Source organism: Alosa pseudoharengus, unplaced genomic scaffold (genome assembly GCF_046254945.1).
Source record: "Alosa pseudoharengus isolate Yale_2024_CS ecotype anadromous, Long Island Sound unplaced genomic scaffold, YU_APseudo_1.1 YU_APseudo_1.1_scf_23, whole genome shotgun sequence".
NCBI lineage: Eukaryota > Metazoa > Chordata > Actinopteri > Clupeiformes > Clupeidae > Alosa > Alosa pseudoharengus.
In genome coordinates, this window is record NW_027468685.1 from 13,097,380 (window position 1) to 13,113,386 (window position 16,007).

The 16,007-nt window shown below is 44.9% G+C and overlaps 1 protein-coding gene across 1 annotated transcript; it reads left to right on the forward strand.

The window, feature by feature from the left end:
• Nucleotides 1–4,519: 4,519 nt before the first annotated feature.
• vps45 (vacuolar protein sorting 45 homolog) lies at nt 4,520–15,058 on the forward strand. The gene is made up of 15 exons (XM_076301621.1): nt 4,520–4,772; nt 5,137–5,271; nt 5,371–5,431; nt 5,669–5,748; nt 5,893–5,961; nt 6,610–6,747; nt 7,400–7,510; nt 8,035–8,169; nt 8,292–8,405; nt 9,298–9,465; nt 10,423–10,581; nt 11,100–11,207; nt 11,638–11,759; nt 11,902–12,033; nt 14,245–15,058. Exons 1-15 carry the CDS (start codon nt 4,680–4,682, stop codon nt 14,327–14,329), a joined length of 1,710 nt encoding a protein of 569 aa, XP_076157736.1. The 5' UTR covers nt 4,520–4,679; the 3' UTR covers nt 14,330–15,058.
• The last annotated feature ends 949 nt before the right edge of the window (nt 15,059–16,007 follow it).

Below are 16,007 nucleotides of genomic sequence, written 5' to 3' on the forward strand. Positions count from 1 at the left end.
TCAGCAAGAAGAAAGGTAAAGTGACTTGTTATTTCAACATGAATGAAGTGGTGTGTATGGTCAACTCCATCTGTAAGGACCTATTGACCATGTATTGCAACATGAAATTTCTCATGGAGGCATTATCCAATAAGAACAGAATGGTGTCCCGAGACATTGGCCGTCTGGTGTCTGTCCAACTTGAGATGGTATGCCGTTACAGGAAAATAGACACACCACCTGTTGAGCTGCCATCTTGCCCAGACCTTGAAAATGTCATATGTGGTATAGTGGCAAGATCGGTCCATGTCCTTATCCCAGTTACTCTGGCAGATAAGGAAGACCTGGTCCTGTGCCTTCAACTGGTGGACCAGATTCGTTTTCTCACCCAAGTGACTCTTTTCCAATCCCAGGATTCACATTCTCTTGCCTGCCACCTCAAAGAACTGTCATCAGATACAATTGAACAGCTAGGTGACATGGTTTACAATCAATATATAGAGTCCTTCCCTTTGTGTGATGTTCAGGATCAGATACACACGTTGGTGATAGATAAACATCACAGCTGTATGATTAGTACCATGATTGTAACAACTCTGCAGGATTATGTGAAACTACTGTATAACATCTCATGTGAGGAACACAAGGAGGCACCTACCTCAAGTGCACTGCTGCCACCTCCAGGTTCCTCTATCCCTGACGCATCACCTGCAGTGAAGCCACCCCCAGTGTTCACTCTTCCTAACACTTCACCTGTAGTTAAGCCTCCTCCGGGATTTACTGTATCTGACACCTCAGCCACAGTGAAGCTGCCTCCTGGATTCAGCCTACTTGATGCACCATCTCTAGTGAAGCCTCCTCCTGGATTCAGCCTACTTGGTGCATCACCTGTAGTGAAGCCTCCTCCTGGATTCAGCCTACTTGGTGCACCACCTGTAGTGAAGCCTCCTCCTGGATTCCTGCTTCTGAATGCATCACCTGTAGTGAAGCCTCCTCCTGGGTTTGCTCTTGCTGACCCCTCAACTGCAGTGTGGTCACCTCCAGGTTTTGCTGTACCTCAAGCATCACTGCTAGTGCAGCCACCTCCAGGTTTTGCTGTACCTCTAGCATCACTGCTAGTGCAGCCACCTCCAGGTTTTGCTGTACCTCATGCATCACCTGTAGCGAAGCCACCTCCTGGTTTTGCTCAACCTAATGCATCACCGGTAGTGAAGCCACCTCCAGGTTTTGCTCAACCTAATGCATCACCTGTAGTGAAGCCACCTCCTGGGTTTGCTCAACCTAATGCATCACCTGTAGTGAAGCCACCTCCAGGTTTTGCTGTACCTCATGCATCACCTGTAGCGAAGCCACCTCCAGGTTTTGCTGTACCTCATGCATCACCTGTAGCGAAGCCACCTCCTGGGTTTGCTCAACCTAATGCATCACCGGTAGTGAAGCCACCTCCAGGTTTTGCTCAACCTAATGCATCACCTGTAGTGAAGCCACCTCCTGGGTTTGCTCAACCTAATGCATGCCCTTCAGTTAGACCACCCCCCGGGTTTAATCTACCTGAAACATCAAATGCACCTCCTGGGTTTGCTCTGCCTGACCCTTCATCTGTAGTGAAGCCACCTCCAGGGTTCTCTATCCCTGGCGCCTCACCAGCAGTCAGACCACCCCCAGGATTCATTGTGCCTAAAACATCACCTGCAGTGCAGTCACCCCCTGGATTTGCACTGCCTGATCTCTCACCTGCAGTGAAGCCGCCTCCTGGATTTGCACTGCCTGATGTCTCAGTCGCAGTGAAGTCGTCTCCTGGATTTGCTTCACCTGCAGTAAAACCACCACTCGGGTTCCCTCTGCCTGACGCTTCAAGTGCAGTGCAGCCACCTCTAGGGTTCTCTTTACCTGTTGCATCACCTGTGGTACCTATCGTAACACCTTCAGTCCGGCCACTTCCAGGGTTTACTCTTCCTGATGCCTCATTGATAGTGAAGCCACCACCCGGGTTTGCTGTAACTGTTTCATCATCTGAAGTACGGCCACCTCCTGGATTTGCTCTTCCTAATGCCTCAGTAGTAGTGAAGCCACCCCCTGGGTTTGCTGCACCTATCGTAACACTTGCAGTGCGGCCACCTCCAGGATTTGCTCTTCCTAACACCTCAGCTACAGTGAAGTCACCTGGATTTACTGTAATCGAAGCATCACCTCCAGCGAAGACGCCTCCTGGATTTACCCTGATCGAGGCATCACCTCCAGTGAAGACGCCTCCTGGATTTACCCTGATCGAGGCATCACCTCCAGTGAAGACGCCTCCTGGATTTACCCTGATCGAGGCATCACCTCCAGCGAAGGCGCCTCCTGTGCTCCTGCCTCCAGATGCCTCACCGGCAGTACAGCCCCCATCTGGGTTTAATCTCTCTGAGAGCTCTAGACCTGAATTGTGTTCAGAAGTTCCAGATTGGGAGATGGAGAATGAGGCTCAAGACATCGAAAAAAATGATCAGGTACTATACCTTTCTAAAAGGTCTATGTGTATGTGGTTGTGGTTATGACATTAACCATGCCCTGATTTCATTTTTGTTCGCAGTGTGCCCAACACACAGCATTGAATGTGACATCAAATGACTCAAAAGATGACCAAAATCAAGCAGCACTGCCATCTGGTAAGTTGCAGGCATCCATAGCACATCATTTTACTGCATTCCACATGTATCAAAAGTGATTTAAACTGTTTCTAAACTTCTTTTGTCAGAGAGTGTCAAGCCCACCAAGAAGAAGGGACTGAAAGGCTTTCTTCAGAAGATAAGGAGGGCATTTAGATTTTGTGTACCCTCCAGGGGCGCAGAGGGACGCAAGATAACGCTCTCTAGAAATCACAAAAAAAAAAACCTTGAACATTAATCTATTCTTAATGTTTTAATTTGTATTATTGAATAAAATCATTGTGTGTTCAAAATTATACTGTGTTCATGCTTTGCTCATCACATCCAACATAAGTCACGAGAAAGGTGAAGTTGGACAATTAAGATAGTCAAAGTTTGCCGAAAAATTTGACTTTGGAGTTCTAATGAAACATGAATGTAAAATAATTTATTTCCAACAATAGTATCAGTTTCTGTTAAATGGAGAAATTTCTCTATCTTTCTGCGAATTGAGTTAAATATACTGTGATATTCCATTATTTGAACCAAATTCTCAGTTGCCTGAACACATTTCTTGTGCACAACTCTAAACACATTCTCATGCAATAAGACACATTTTGCATCTCAAGTGGCAAAAGATAAACACAAATTGAGCACAGATGTCATATGTTAAACACAGCTACTTAAAATTGATCACACAGTTGTTTCAAATGATGTGACAACCAATATAAGCTAGTTCAGAGTGTAAACAGGTTGTTGAACAGTGCAAGTTCATATAAACAATGGACAGAAACAGTGAGGCATTATACATTGTAGGCTGTAGACTGCAATGTACTTCTCATTTACAGTACTGAAATGCCTGTCTTTTCCGCTATACAGCGGGTTGGATGGATTTTTCCCCATTTTTTTAATTAAGACATTAAGATCCATTTCCAAAAGATGATTTTTTTATTCCTCTTTTTAGTCAACTTTAGCATGGGGCTGAGAACTTTTTTATAGGCACTGTAATGTCTCCTCTTTGCAATTTCAAGGCACTACCTTCCAATACACACCTGAACCAATGAAATACATAACTATCTGGTGTGAAGACGCTAAACAATCAGTCCTACACTGCGCAACAGGTGAGCAATTTATGAAATTGAAAACTGAGTCAAAGGCTGAGAATTAGTGTATGGTTTGCAGATTTGGTATGCGGTTATTGTATTATATGGGGTAATGGATTATAGTGAGATAAAAAAGTGTGATATGCAAAGATTTTGTGGACAGTTGAAGAAAAACTGTTGTGTGCTTCACAATGTGGACATAAAAAATCCTCAATGTAGGCCTACACGTCTTATGTGTCGTGTTTGGTCAGTTCTTGTACTCTAAATTATCCTAACAATATTGAACAATATTTCTGAAACAAAAATCAAGCATAGCCTACACTACCGGTATATCGTTGGAAAACCTGTTTTGTCAAATGTGTTTTGCATGAGTAGACATTAGTGTGTAACTGATTCAAACATAATCAGATCATGATTGATATGTTTGTGGTATGACAACAAAATAGAGTTTTGATAAAAAATTGTATGAATGAACTGTTTCATTTTGCACAACAGCTAAAGGATTCTGCTAATTGAGTGTAGTGTTGTGTTAATTGTGTGTAGTGTTTTGAAAAAAATGTAAATGTGTCTTTTGGTTCAAAAATTCTTGATTGTCATGTTAAGCATTTTAAATAGTTTTCTCACTGAGGCTCTGGACTTTTATTATCAGATAACACACCATAGAAAGGGGATAGACGAACCAGAGAATTTCCGTAACTCTGGACCTGGACGACCAATCGTATATATTATATATATCTATGGAACCAATGATGTCAAGAACCTTTATTTTGACAGCATTTCCTTCCCTCTCACCCGGAAGTGAAAGAAAACACTCCAACGTAGCTGTTCCTCAGCTGATTCTTGTCAATAATACATTGGATCGCTGAAGAATTAGACTGAATATAAAGCTTCTCATTCACCCCCTCCTGGCTTGTGGGATCTTGGGTGGTCTTTCAAGTTTAAAGAAAGCTCAGAATCTACTTGTTCGAAAATGAACGTCACCCTCGCTGTCAAACAGTATGTCTCAAAAATGATTGAGAGCAGCGGGCCAGGCATGAAGGTCCTGCTAATGGATAAGGAGACGGTAATAACATACAACGCTCACTTACAAATTCATATGACTTTCTGAATGACTTATATGAATCTGGTTTTATAAAACCTGAAGGAGCTGTCCTGTCCTGAAGCTGCCCTGTCCTGCTCTTGTTTTGTTGTGAATTTTGCATCCAAGCTAACGTTAACCTTTTTAGTCGCCGACACAGCAGCCTTACAACTCTATTATATCCGTAATAGTAGCCTAATGTATAATAACCCTATGTGATCGCCTGTGGACGATTCAAAGTAGCATATGATCTGATAAGTGAATTTGTGACACGTCTAACAGTTCTTGTATTGTGTTTGTAGACAGGTCTGGGCTAGCATTAATGTTTGTTTTGTCTCTACTACTTTAGACCAGCATCGTCAGTGTGGTGTACACACAGTCAGAGATCTTGCAGAAGGAGGTCTATCTTTTTGAACGCATTGATTCACAGAATCGAGACAGCATGAAGCACCTCAAGGCAATTTGCTTCCTTCGACCAACCAAGGTAGTGCATTCATTATTTCAGCCAGTTGCAAAATGCTTCTTGCAGACCTAACACAATTATAATGCCTGTTGATGGTTTAACAAATCTCTCAACTTGCAGGAGAATGTGGAACATCTGATTCAAGAACTGCGTCGGCCAAAATACAGTGTCTACTTCATCTGTAAGCACCAGCATTAGAACCTATTAGAACCCTGTTGATTTGTTTTCTCTCTTGACTTTGTTGTGCCATAATGTTGTTAGGAGTTTACCATAAGTGAATGCTGTGACGGTACATTTTCATCATGGATCACAATGATTCATTTAGTAGCCTAGTATGTAGATGATGCATGTTTCTAACCACTTGACCTTTTAGGGTCTGTATGAAAGTATTCATAGCTGCTCTGTTTGGTTTCTATAGACTTCAGTAACGTCATCAGTAAGAGTGAGGTGAAAGCACTTGCGGAGGCCGATGAACAGGAAGTGGTGGCAGAGATGCAGGTGTGTGTGTCCCTCAGAATCCCTGCTACCACGTGTCAACAAACATAATTTTCCAGAGATCCATTAGGTTTTTCAACTTAAAATGTAGGCTGCTGTTTGCTACAGTTTGTATGCATACAATTATGAGCTATTCTTGTGTTGCAGGAGTTTTATGGGGACTTCATTGCTGTGAACCCACACGTGTTCTCTCTTAACCTCACTGGAGTAGCCAGAGTAAGTTGGGGCCATCCTTTTATGCTGAAACATAGTTTTTGACACTTGACCTTTTCCTTGACCTTATTGTCTGCTACTCTTACTTAACATGGTCAGGAATGAATTTAATTAAAAGATTATGTAATGGCTTGCTATTGTTTCACGTTTATGAGTGAGAAAATGTGAAATTTTACTTTTCAAATTCAGTGTTATTATGTTATTGTTATTGTGAGTTGAGGGTTATGAGCATACCATAGTGTTTGTAACTGTCATTGGGAATCCTGCTGCTGGTGATTACAGGATTGATGAATGAGTGGCAGCACACTTAGTTACCGGTACAAAACCCTTCATGCTGTCAGTGCATGCATGCACACTTCTGTTGTTAATATTAGACTTGAGATTGAAGATCTTGAAAGAAAATGTCCAACTTTCTTTCAACTGTGTGAGGCTGCAGAAAGGAATATTTCATTGAATGCTTTGTCATTCCTTTATCTGTCATAGCATTGTGAAATATCAAATTGTACCGTATAATACAAATGTACGATTTACAATATTTAATTTAGTTTTTGTCTCCAGTAGCAATTATCTGGATGTGCTGTAATTGTAACATGTGATCTGACTCATGAGGCTCCTACATCCTGTTCCTGCTGTCTTTGTGTTGGGGTTCAGGGTCGCAGCTGGGAGCCTAGTCTGCTCACTCGTACCACCCAGGGACTGACCTCAGTGTTGTTGGCCCTGAAGAAATGCCCCATGATCCGCTACCAGCTCTCCTCAGACATGGCCAAGAGGCTTGCGGAGTCTGTCAAGGTATCACCAAGTCCACACAGTCACTGGCGCGTGACTGAGTGTGTCATAGAAACAGCACTATATGGAAGTAGTGCCAATCTAGCATTACTAGAAAAAGTCTAACCAGGCAGACAGTTGGGCGGGCGGGCAGGCGCCAGACAGGCAGACAGACACACACACACCCTGCATCCCTTATCCCTTTTTAAGTTGGGAGAGTATTACATAAGCAATGGTGCAATGATTTCATGTTTACTGACCATTCATTCATCCACTCTACTTTGACTTCTCTTCTATGCACACTCGTACACATCTGCTCACAAACATGGATTTTCCTGGGTGGATATAGTAGTGCATGTATATACTTTTTTTTTTTTTTTTTTTTTAAGTATATTTTTTGGGCTTTTTATGCCCTTAATTAGACAGGACAGTGGAGAACAACAGGAAGCGAGTGGGAGAGAGAGCAGGGGTGGGATCCGGAAAGGACCACGGGGCAGGAATTGAACCCGGGTCGCCGGCATATGGTGCAGGTGCCCCAGCCAGTCACGCCACAGCCAGGGCTATACTTTTCTTGAATAGACACTCGTACACCTGCACAAACACTGAGATGTTATTGGAGTGCATTTAAAATCTATTAGTCTTTGGACTGTGTTTAAAATGGCTTTCTCTCACGCAGCAAATTATTACCAAGGAGTACGAGCTGTTTGACTTCAGAAAGACAGAAGTCCCTCCACTTCTGCTCATCCTGGACCGGAGCGATGATGCCATCACCCCTCTCCTCAACCAGGTCAGAGCCAGAGTTACATATTCAGTAGCGCACCCTACTGATGCACCTCTTACTCATTAGCTCCTTTTGTCCTCTCATTGAGATTGGCTGTGAGTTGCCACTGGAGGGCGCTAGAGTTCAATGTTTCAATGTAACCTTTGTACATTCATTCCTCTATTCTATGCATGTGTCTGAGATTGCAGAGGATAGGCTCAGATTTCATCAGACACAGGATCAAATAGGGGAAATTACAATAGAGCAAAAGACCATTTGTGAAAGTTAAAATCACAATGATGAATAGTGTGTGACATTGACCTAAAAATTGCGATGGAAAAAAAAGGCACAAAGATGCTTGAAGTAAAGTGGCACATATTGCATTACCATAGTACCATAGCTGCAACCCACCATTGTAGTATTTTTAATATTATCACTGCTGAAGTTATTTTTTATATTTTAGTTTTGTGCATGTTTGTATGCATAGCTATTATTTCAGATATAAGTCCTCTGTTTGGATAACTAAGGTTGTGGTCTATTCCTCTTTCTAGTGGACATATCAGGCCATGGTGCATGAGCTTCTGGGCTTGAACAACAACCGCATAGACCTATCCAGAGTACCAGGCATCAGCAAAGACCTGCGAGAGGTTGTGCTCTCGGCGGAAAATGATGAGTTCTATGCTAATGTAGGTTCTGTTTGTTCCTTGTCTTCTCTGTTTCACTCTCTTTGTTTTATTGACGCCCCGGTATGGAGTATTCCGGAGTAGTTAATTTCTGGTCTGGTGCATTATTCACTTTTGCGGAACAGAATTTGTACTTGAACTTTGGTGAGATCGGAACCAACATAAAGAACCTGATGGAGGACTTCCAGAAGAAGAAGCCCAAAGGCCAGCAGAAGCTGGAGTCCATCACCGACATGAAGGTCAGACAGAGCACAACACAACACAACATGCATCACGTTTTCATGCAGCCAATAAACGGTTTCAAATCAGTTTATTGGGAATAAACCGAATATGTGTGTGTCTTGTAAATACCTTATTCTGATTGAAATAAACAGAAAAAGGCCATATTTGGTTTACTGATAAACCATTTGCACACTCTAGCATATGCCTGACTTAAACGGAATATTGGGTCATGAAAACACCTTAAACGGAATGTGCTCCCAGAAGGCCTGCGCATGCTCAATTTGCACAGAATGGGGGGGCAATTGGAATTGGAGAGGGAATTGGAGGGGCAGCCGTGGCCTACTGGTTAGTGCTTCGGACTTGTAACCGGAGGGTTGCCGGTTCGAACCCTTGCATTTATTTGGGATCAAAAGAGTTTATATACTGAATGCCTATTTGTAGGCTGCATCGCTGACCTATTCGGCATAATGACAATTTTCTATGTAAACAGGAATATGCTCAAAATGTGACATTCTACTTGCTTGTAAACAGGTTAAACGGAATATTGACATAAACGGAATTTGGGCAATAAACTGATTCAAAACCGTTTATTCCCGGCATGAAAACGTAGTTATAGTCCTGACAGGCTTCATCTGTTTTTATGGATTTGGGGGACATTTGCTATAATTTACTATGTAGAGATGTAAATGTGCTCTTAGAGAACTTGCAGAGAGAGTGATGAAAGAATTTCAAAAGGCTTGCTCAGTCATTTATCACATTGAACTGTTCAGAAAGTACTTTGTCATTTTGTGCTTCACACAGACACACTGTGTATTTCAGAGACAGAACAAACAGACATCATCAGTGCTTCAATGCTTTTTACATTTCCCCCTCCACTAATGATGTTGCGTGGGTCCGCACGTTTTGCAGGCCTTCGTAGAGAACTACCCTCAGTTTAAGAAGATGTCGGGCACCGTGTCCAAGCATGTGACTGTGGTGGGGGAGCTGTCGCGGCTGGTGAGCGACCGCTGCCTGATGGAGGTGTCCGAGGTGGAGCAGGAGCTGGCCTGCCAGAATGACCACAGCAACGCTCAACAGGTGAGGCTTTAACGCAACACCTACACCCACACACAGGCCTTCAGGTGCCTCACAGACACACCAGCCAGAACAATAGCAGGTCAAATACCTCACAGACACAGAGGAAAATAGCAGCCTTAAGGTGTATCTCTGCTGGTGTATCTCAGCTGAAAGGCTGCAAAGTGCATTTTGAAAGTTAACATTTGGTGCCATCCAACCATATAGTACATGAATATGTTTGTAACGCGTAGGCTAGTATAAACTATGAAAAATATACAGACACACAGAAATGGGATGATGTGTTCAGGTGTTTGCAAAAGTTGATTTAATTACTTTTTGTTGACGAGACTAAAATGTTTAGAAATGGGTGTCACTGCCTTTCAGTTTGAATGGCTATATAACACCAAACACTGCTATCACCTAATGATGGCATGCTGTGATGGCATATTTAAAGCGTCGCTGTCTCTGTCCCGTCTCTGTTCTGTCCTGTCTCCCTCCTGATCTCTCTTTTGTTCTCTGTTCTGTCCTGTCCTGTCTCTTTCCTGTTCTCTCTCCTTCTGTCCTATTCTCTGTTCTATTCTGTCTCTCTCCTGTTCTCTGTCCTGTCCTGTCCTGTTGTCTGTCCTGTCCTGTCCTGTCCTGTCCTGTTCTGTCCTGTCCTGTTGTCTGTCCTGTCCTGTCCTGTCCTGTTCTCTGTCCTGTCTCTGTTCTGTCCTGTTCTCTGTCCTGTCTCTGTTCTGTCCTGTTCTCTCTCCTTCTGTCCTATTCTCTGTTCTATTCTGTCTCTCTCCTGTTCTCTGTCCTGTCCTGTCCTGTTGTCTGTCCTGTCCTGTCCTGTCCTGTCCTGTCCTGTTGTCTGTCCTGTCCTGTCCTGTCCTGTCCTGTCCTGTTCTCTGTCCTGTTCTCTGTCCTGTTCTCTGTCCTGTCTCTGTTCTGTCCTGTTCTCTGTCCTGTCTCTGCTCTGTCCTGCGCGTGCAGATGGTGCGGCGCCTGCTGCAGCACCCGCGGGTGGCCGATCTGGATGCGGTGCGGCTGGTCATGCTCTACGCCCTGCGCTACGAGAAGCACAGCAACAGCATCCTGCCCTCGCTGATGGACGACCTGCAGCGCAAGGGGGTGTCGGAGCGACACCGCAAGGTGAGGCACCTCCACACAGAGTGCACATTGCGTGGACGCAGATGTGTTAAATAAGCCACACACAGTCACAGACAAAAGGCACGCATGGTAAAAACATATGTGTGGATACAGAGAGTTCAAATACATACCGTTACTTCCCAACTATTAGCCGAGGTTTATACATTGATTTTGCTAAATGTCTTCAGCTAGGTTAATGCAGTTAATATGGCATTAATAATACAGTTAATATGGTATTAATATGGTTTTGTTTTTTTAACTTGCATAAAACACTGTCCTGCTGGCTATACACAGGAAATTACTGTAGACTTTCATAAAAAATATGTATGCATATGCAACCAAGACACAAACAAAAGACACATAGAGATGTACACAAGCACATAGAGTTATGCAGTCATATTGCATAACATGCACATAATGTACACACCCATATTTAGTAAGCCTAACCCATATGCTTTGCTAAGGTTATGTGTGTTTATATAAATGTGTCTGGCTCATTAGCTATAAATAATTTGTTCCAGATGGTTCAGTCCATGGTGGAGTACGGAGGCAAGCGAGTGAGAGGAACTGACCTCATCACCCCCACAGATGCTGTAGCCATCACTAAGCAGTTCTTCAAAGGGCTCAAGGTAGACTTCCAGTTGGCGGTGCTCCTTGATAGGAATTTTAAACAGGATTGTCTGTCAATAATGGATGGTCTCCCTGCTTCATGTTAACAATGCTGATGGAAGTCGGTTGACGATTGCATGTCTGGGAGCATGTGTGATTGTCTGTGTGGGAGGCGTTTGTCTGATTCTGATCTGTGTCTCGGTATGTAACTGTGAAAGGCATATGTGTATGTTGTGTTTGTTCATTGGTGTAGCATGCCTGTTTTAAAATCAGTGGGAAAGTCATTTCTTGCTGAACTTTGCTCCCTTCAATCACTGCATTGTGGTGATTTGTGCTATCTCAGTAACACATTTTGTTGGACAGAAACAAGATGACTAAGATTATGCATATTTGTATGTTTTTTTTTTTTAATTTGCGTGCGTGCGTGTGCATCTGTGCCCATGTGTATAGGGAGTTGAGAATGTGTACACTCAGCACCAGCCCTTGCTGCATGACACTCTGGACCAGCTGATTAAAGGTCGCCTGAAGGACAGCCAGTTCCCTTACCTGGGGCCCAGCTCTCTCAGGGACAGGTAACAAACACACTCACACACACACACACTCTTTCTCTTACAGTGTACACTTTAACGCTCACACACTCTGATGCACACACAGCGAGTTAGCACTGCAGTAAGCCCATGCATACAAATACCCTGTGACCCTCTATCTCTGTAGACCACAGGACATCATCGTGTTCGTCATCGGTGGAGCCACTTACGAGGAGGCCCTGACCGTTTACAACCTGAACCGCACCATGCCTGGCGTCCGCATCGTGCTGGGAGGCACCACCATCCACAACACCACCAGGTCAGGGTTCCTCTCAGAGCGTCCACCTGGGTCTTGCTGCCTGTGGTTGACCAGAGGGCAGAGCGCTTCGTTTCTTGGTGTTTTATGCCCCCAACGTTGTCTTCAAGGCAGCGCTGCCTGGAAGGCACTAGGGTTAGGCATGGGTTAAGGTTAGGGTTGGGGTTAGGTTTAGGATTAGGTTCCTTTAAGTCAGCGGTGGCAGCGCTGCCTGGAAGACGTCGTTGGGGGAATAAAACACCATCGGGCGTGGGCTTCTCTATCTATGAGGAGTACTGCATGTTGGTTGAGTGAGTGATGTTCAGGTGCCCAGGGCCGGCATCATGAGTGCGTAGTGCTAGTGTGATAGTGTTGTGGGTGGGTGGGGTGTGATGGAGGGGTCATGTTATTACTCATCTATCTGACCCCTCTGTGCTCCTCTGTTTTTTTATTGACTCGCCTTGGTCCTCTCTTTGAGATGTCTCTGATCCTCTCTTTGAGTTTTTTTCTCTCTCCTCTATCCTTTCTCTTCCTCCCTCCCTCTCTTCTTTCCTCTCCTGTCACCTCTATCTCCATCTTTATCTCCCTCTCTTCCTCTTTCCTTTCATACTGTTCTTTTTCTTTCATGATGGTGTAGAGTTCAATAGAACATTTACACGGTTGCGTAACAGGGAGGAACTCCTGAAAAGGAGGCATCATCTATCCTTTTTCTTTCATTCTCTATCGCTCTTTCTCTCGTTCTTTCCCTCTCGCACACTCTGAAGCGATGACAGGTCACTACTGTAGCTCGGAGCCATCGAGCATGCGGGTGCAGCGGACATCCACTTAAGAGCTCGCTCACCATACTAAAGCCTTACTTAACGCAACTCTTCATCAGCAGTGGACAGAGAGAGGAAGAGAAAGGCAGAAGGAAAGCTTGGATGGATGGATGAATGAATTAATGAGAGAGAGAGAGGGTGAGACAGAGAGAAAAGAGAGATTTGTGCATTACGTGCAGTATATACTGTAGATAGATGGCTAGTCCAGGGAGAGAGCAGGGCTGAGTGAGGTAATTGGTGGGGCGGAGGTTGGAAAGCTGACTTGCAGTTACACAAGCAGAGAGATTTTATAAGCAGCCCCTCCACCTCATGCAGTGTCATGGGACTCTGCGTGGTTGCTTAGCAGCGCTATCATTTCAGCAGCGAGTGCACAGTGCATCAACTGCTAGCCTACTGCACTGGGCTTCTGTTGAGGCTTAGAGATCTTGGCTGGCAGACCTCTGTATCACTTTGTTGTCCTTGTCAAATTCTGTTTACGATTAGTTCTGTTTACGATTAGTTCAAACAGAATGGCAGTGGAATTGTTATTTTGGTGTAGAGCTTTAGGCCCACGTGTCAGGAAAAACACCCCTTTGATGTGCAATTCATTATTTAATTAATAACTTTTTGTTATTTTGCCTTTGTTCTCCCGTGCTAGAACAGACACTGCTCTGAAAACAGTCTCGTGAAAACAGGCCGTTGCATCCCTTATTTTGACTGCGAATACAATTTTCCCGCCCTTGTGTGACGGGCAGATAGCTTAAACCGTGCGTTGCCACCGGTCATCTCCCACTAAGCTCGGGGATGTTGTCTTTGCGAAACGCTGCTGTCTGTCTCATGTCGGTTTTGGTGGGCAGTGCCTGTGAGCCTATTGTTTTGTCTGCAGCCTGCGCGGCCAGCGGGCCGCTAATCCAATCTGAACGTGGCAATCTGACGTCTGCCAGCCGCGCGCCCTCTGCGGGGGATCCGCTGCCTCAGATCAGCTCCCCTCCTCTAAATACTCACGGCTGGCACACTTACTGATGCCCCGAGTCCCTCACGTTGGCACTGCCCCACAGAACACGGCCCCGTCCTCCAGGCTTGGTGTCCCATGCTTGTTACAGTTATGTATGTGTGTCACTTACAAAGCCATGACTGTGCCATTTTTTTTTTTCTGATTTGGTTCAGTGAGTGCGGAGTCCTCTTGTGAACTCGGTTTGTATTGTTTAGGGATTCAGAGTCTCTCTGTAGGCTGTGGATGTTTTGTTTACAAACAACACGGTGCCGGATGTTTCTGTAATTGCCGTCAGCAGGGTGCAAAGATTTTTAATTGATGTGAGCGGAATGGATGTGATTCAAATGAGCTGGTTATGAATGTTTCAGATGGAGAGGGAAAGGAGGTGAAATTGGCCGTTTTGCTAGAGCTTTCATAAGTGTCTTTTTTTTTTGTCCTTCACAGCTTCATGGAGGAGGTGAGGTCGACAACCAGTGGTGGACAAGGTGGACACTCGCAAGGAATGGGTCGTCATCCGAACCGACGTTGAGACACACACACACACACACACACATTCATTTGAGAGCATAATCCTTTCACTCTTAGACATTCCTCTCAGACATGGGCACTCTGATATGTACTTCTAGGTATGAACTTCTGCTCAAACTCAATACTCCTCCAACATTGCCTGAAAATGTCTTATATTAGTTTGAGTCAAGTGAAATGGACCCTCCTCCATTTTAAAAACCTGAAACATAACAAAGTAATCCAACTATCCACCACCATATCACTTTTACTGTTACTGTTCAAGTACTTTCCCCTGCTCCACCACTCACATCATGAAGATTTTGTTATCTCAAAACAAACACTGCTGTCGTTATGATACTAACTTAAAGGCAAATCTGACGCTTTCACAAGGTCATGGCAGATAAGGCAGAGGCTGCCCTTTATGACATGGCTTAGACTGCTTTCATTTTTTATTTATTTCTTTTGCCTTTTATCAGTACAAAAAGCATGCAAATGGTGACCAGTGATTCTCATGCTAGTCCGCGGAAGGAGGCCATCTTAACTGGATAATGGATGCACTACAGAGTTGATCTAATTGGAGTCCATTTTAAACAACTCCTGCAGTTTGGGCCCCATGTACATTTTTTTGTTTTCCTCTTGAGGATGTGTGTACATTTCTGTGTATACATTTTTATTAATGCCTTTGTACAGTTGACCATGCGGTGATGTTAAAAATTCTCTTGCAGGAAATAAATCCCTTGACTACTGTGAATGGTTTGCTGTGCTGATGTCCATGAATATATTAATGGGACAGTATTAAAAAAAGACTTACATTGTCAGCAGTTCGATTTGATTCTACCGTAGCTACAATAGATATAAGACCTCCTCCTCACCTCCACCACCCGCTCTCCTACTCACCTACAGACCCCAGCTCCACCCACTCCTCTCCCCTACCACCTGCTCCTTACCTACAGACCCCAGCACCACCCACTCCTCTCCCCTACCACCTGCTCCTTACCTACAGACCCCAGCACCACCCGCTCCTCACCTACAGACTCCTGACCACCCGCTCCTCACCTCCACCACCTACAGACCCCAGCACCACCCGCTCCTCACCTACAGACCCCAGCACCACCCGCTCCTCTCCTCCACCACCTACAGACCCCAGCACCACCCGCTCCTCACCTCCACCACCTACAGACCCCAGCACCACCCGCTCCTCACCTACAGACCCCAGCACCACCCGCTCCTCTCCTCCACCACCTACAGACTCCTGACCACCCGCTCCTCACCTCCACCACCTACAGACCCCAGCACCACCTGCTCCTAACCTACAGACCCCAACACCACCCGCTCCTCACCTCCACCACCTACAGACCCAAGCACCAGCAGTCATGTCCTCAGCGCTCTTGGGCTCCCTGGCTTGCATCTCATTGCGTCCTGACTAAGCCTTCCCTTCCCCCCTGGACTCAGCGCTTAATCCGCCTCGCATCAACAAAAACATCCACTGCTGTGGCCAGCTACACTGGACCTCAAAGCTATCCTGCTATCCTCCTCTTTAAAGCTCCATGTTTTGAGGCAAAGGGTGTTTTTTTCAGCATTGGATTGTAACCTTAATCCCAACACTAAACATAACCCTGACGTCAACCCCTTACCCAAACCCTAACCCCTTTTCCCAACATGGAAAATAGCCAAATTGTCAAGATGTGACTGGGACCGGG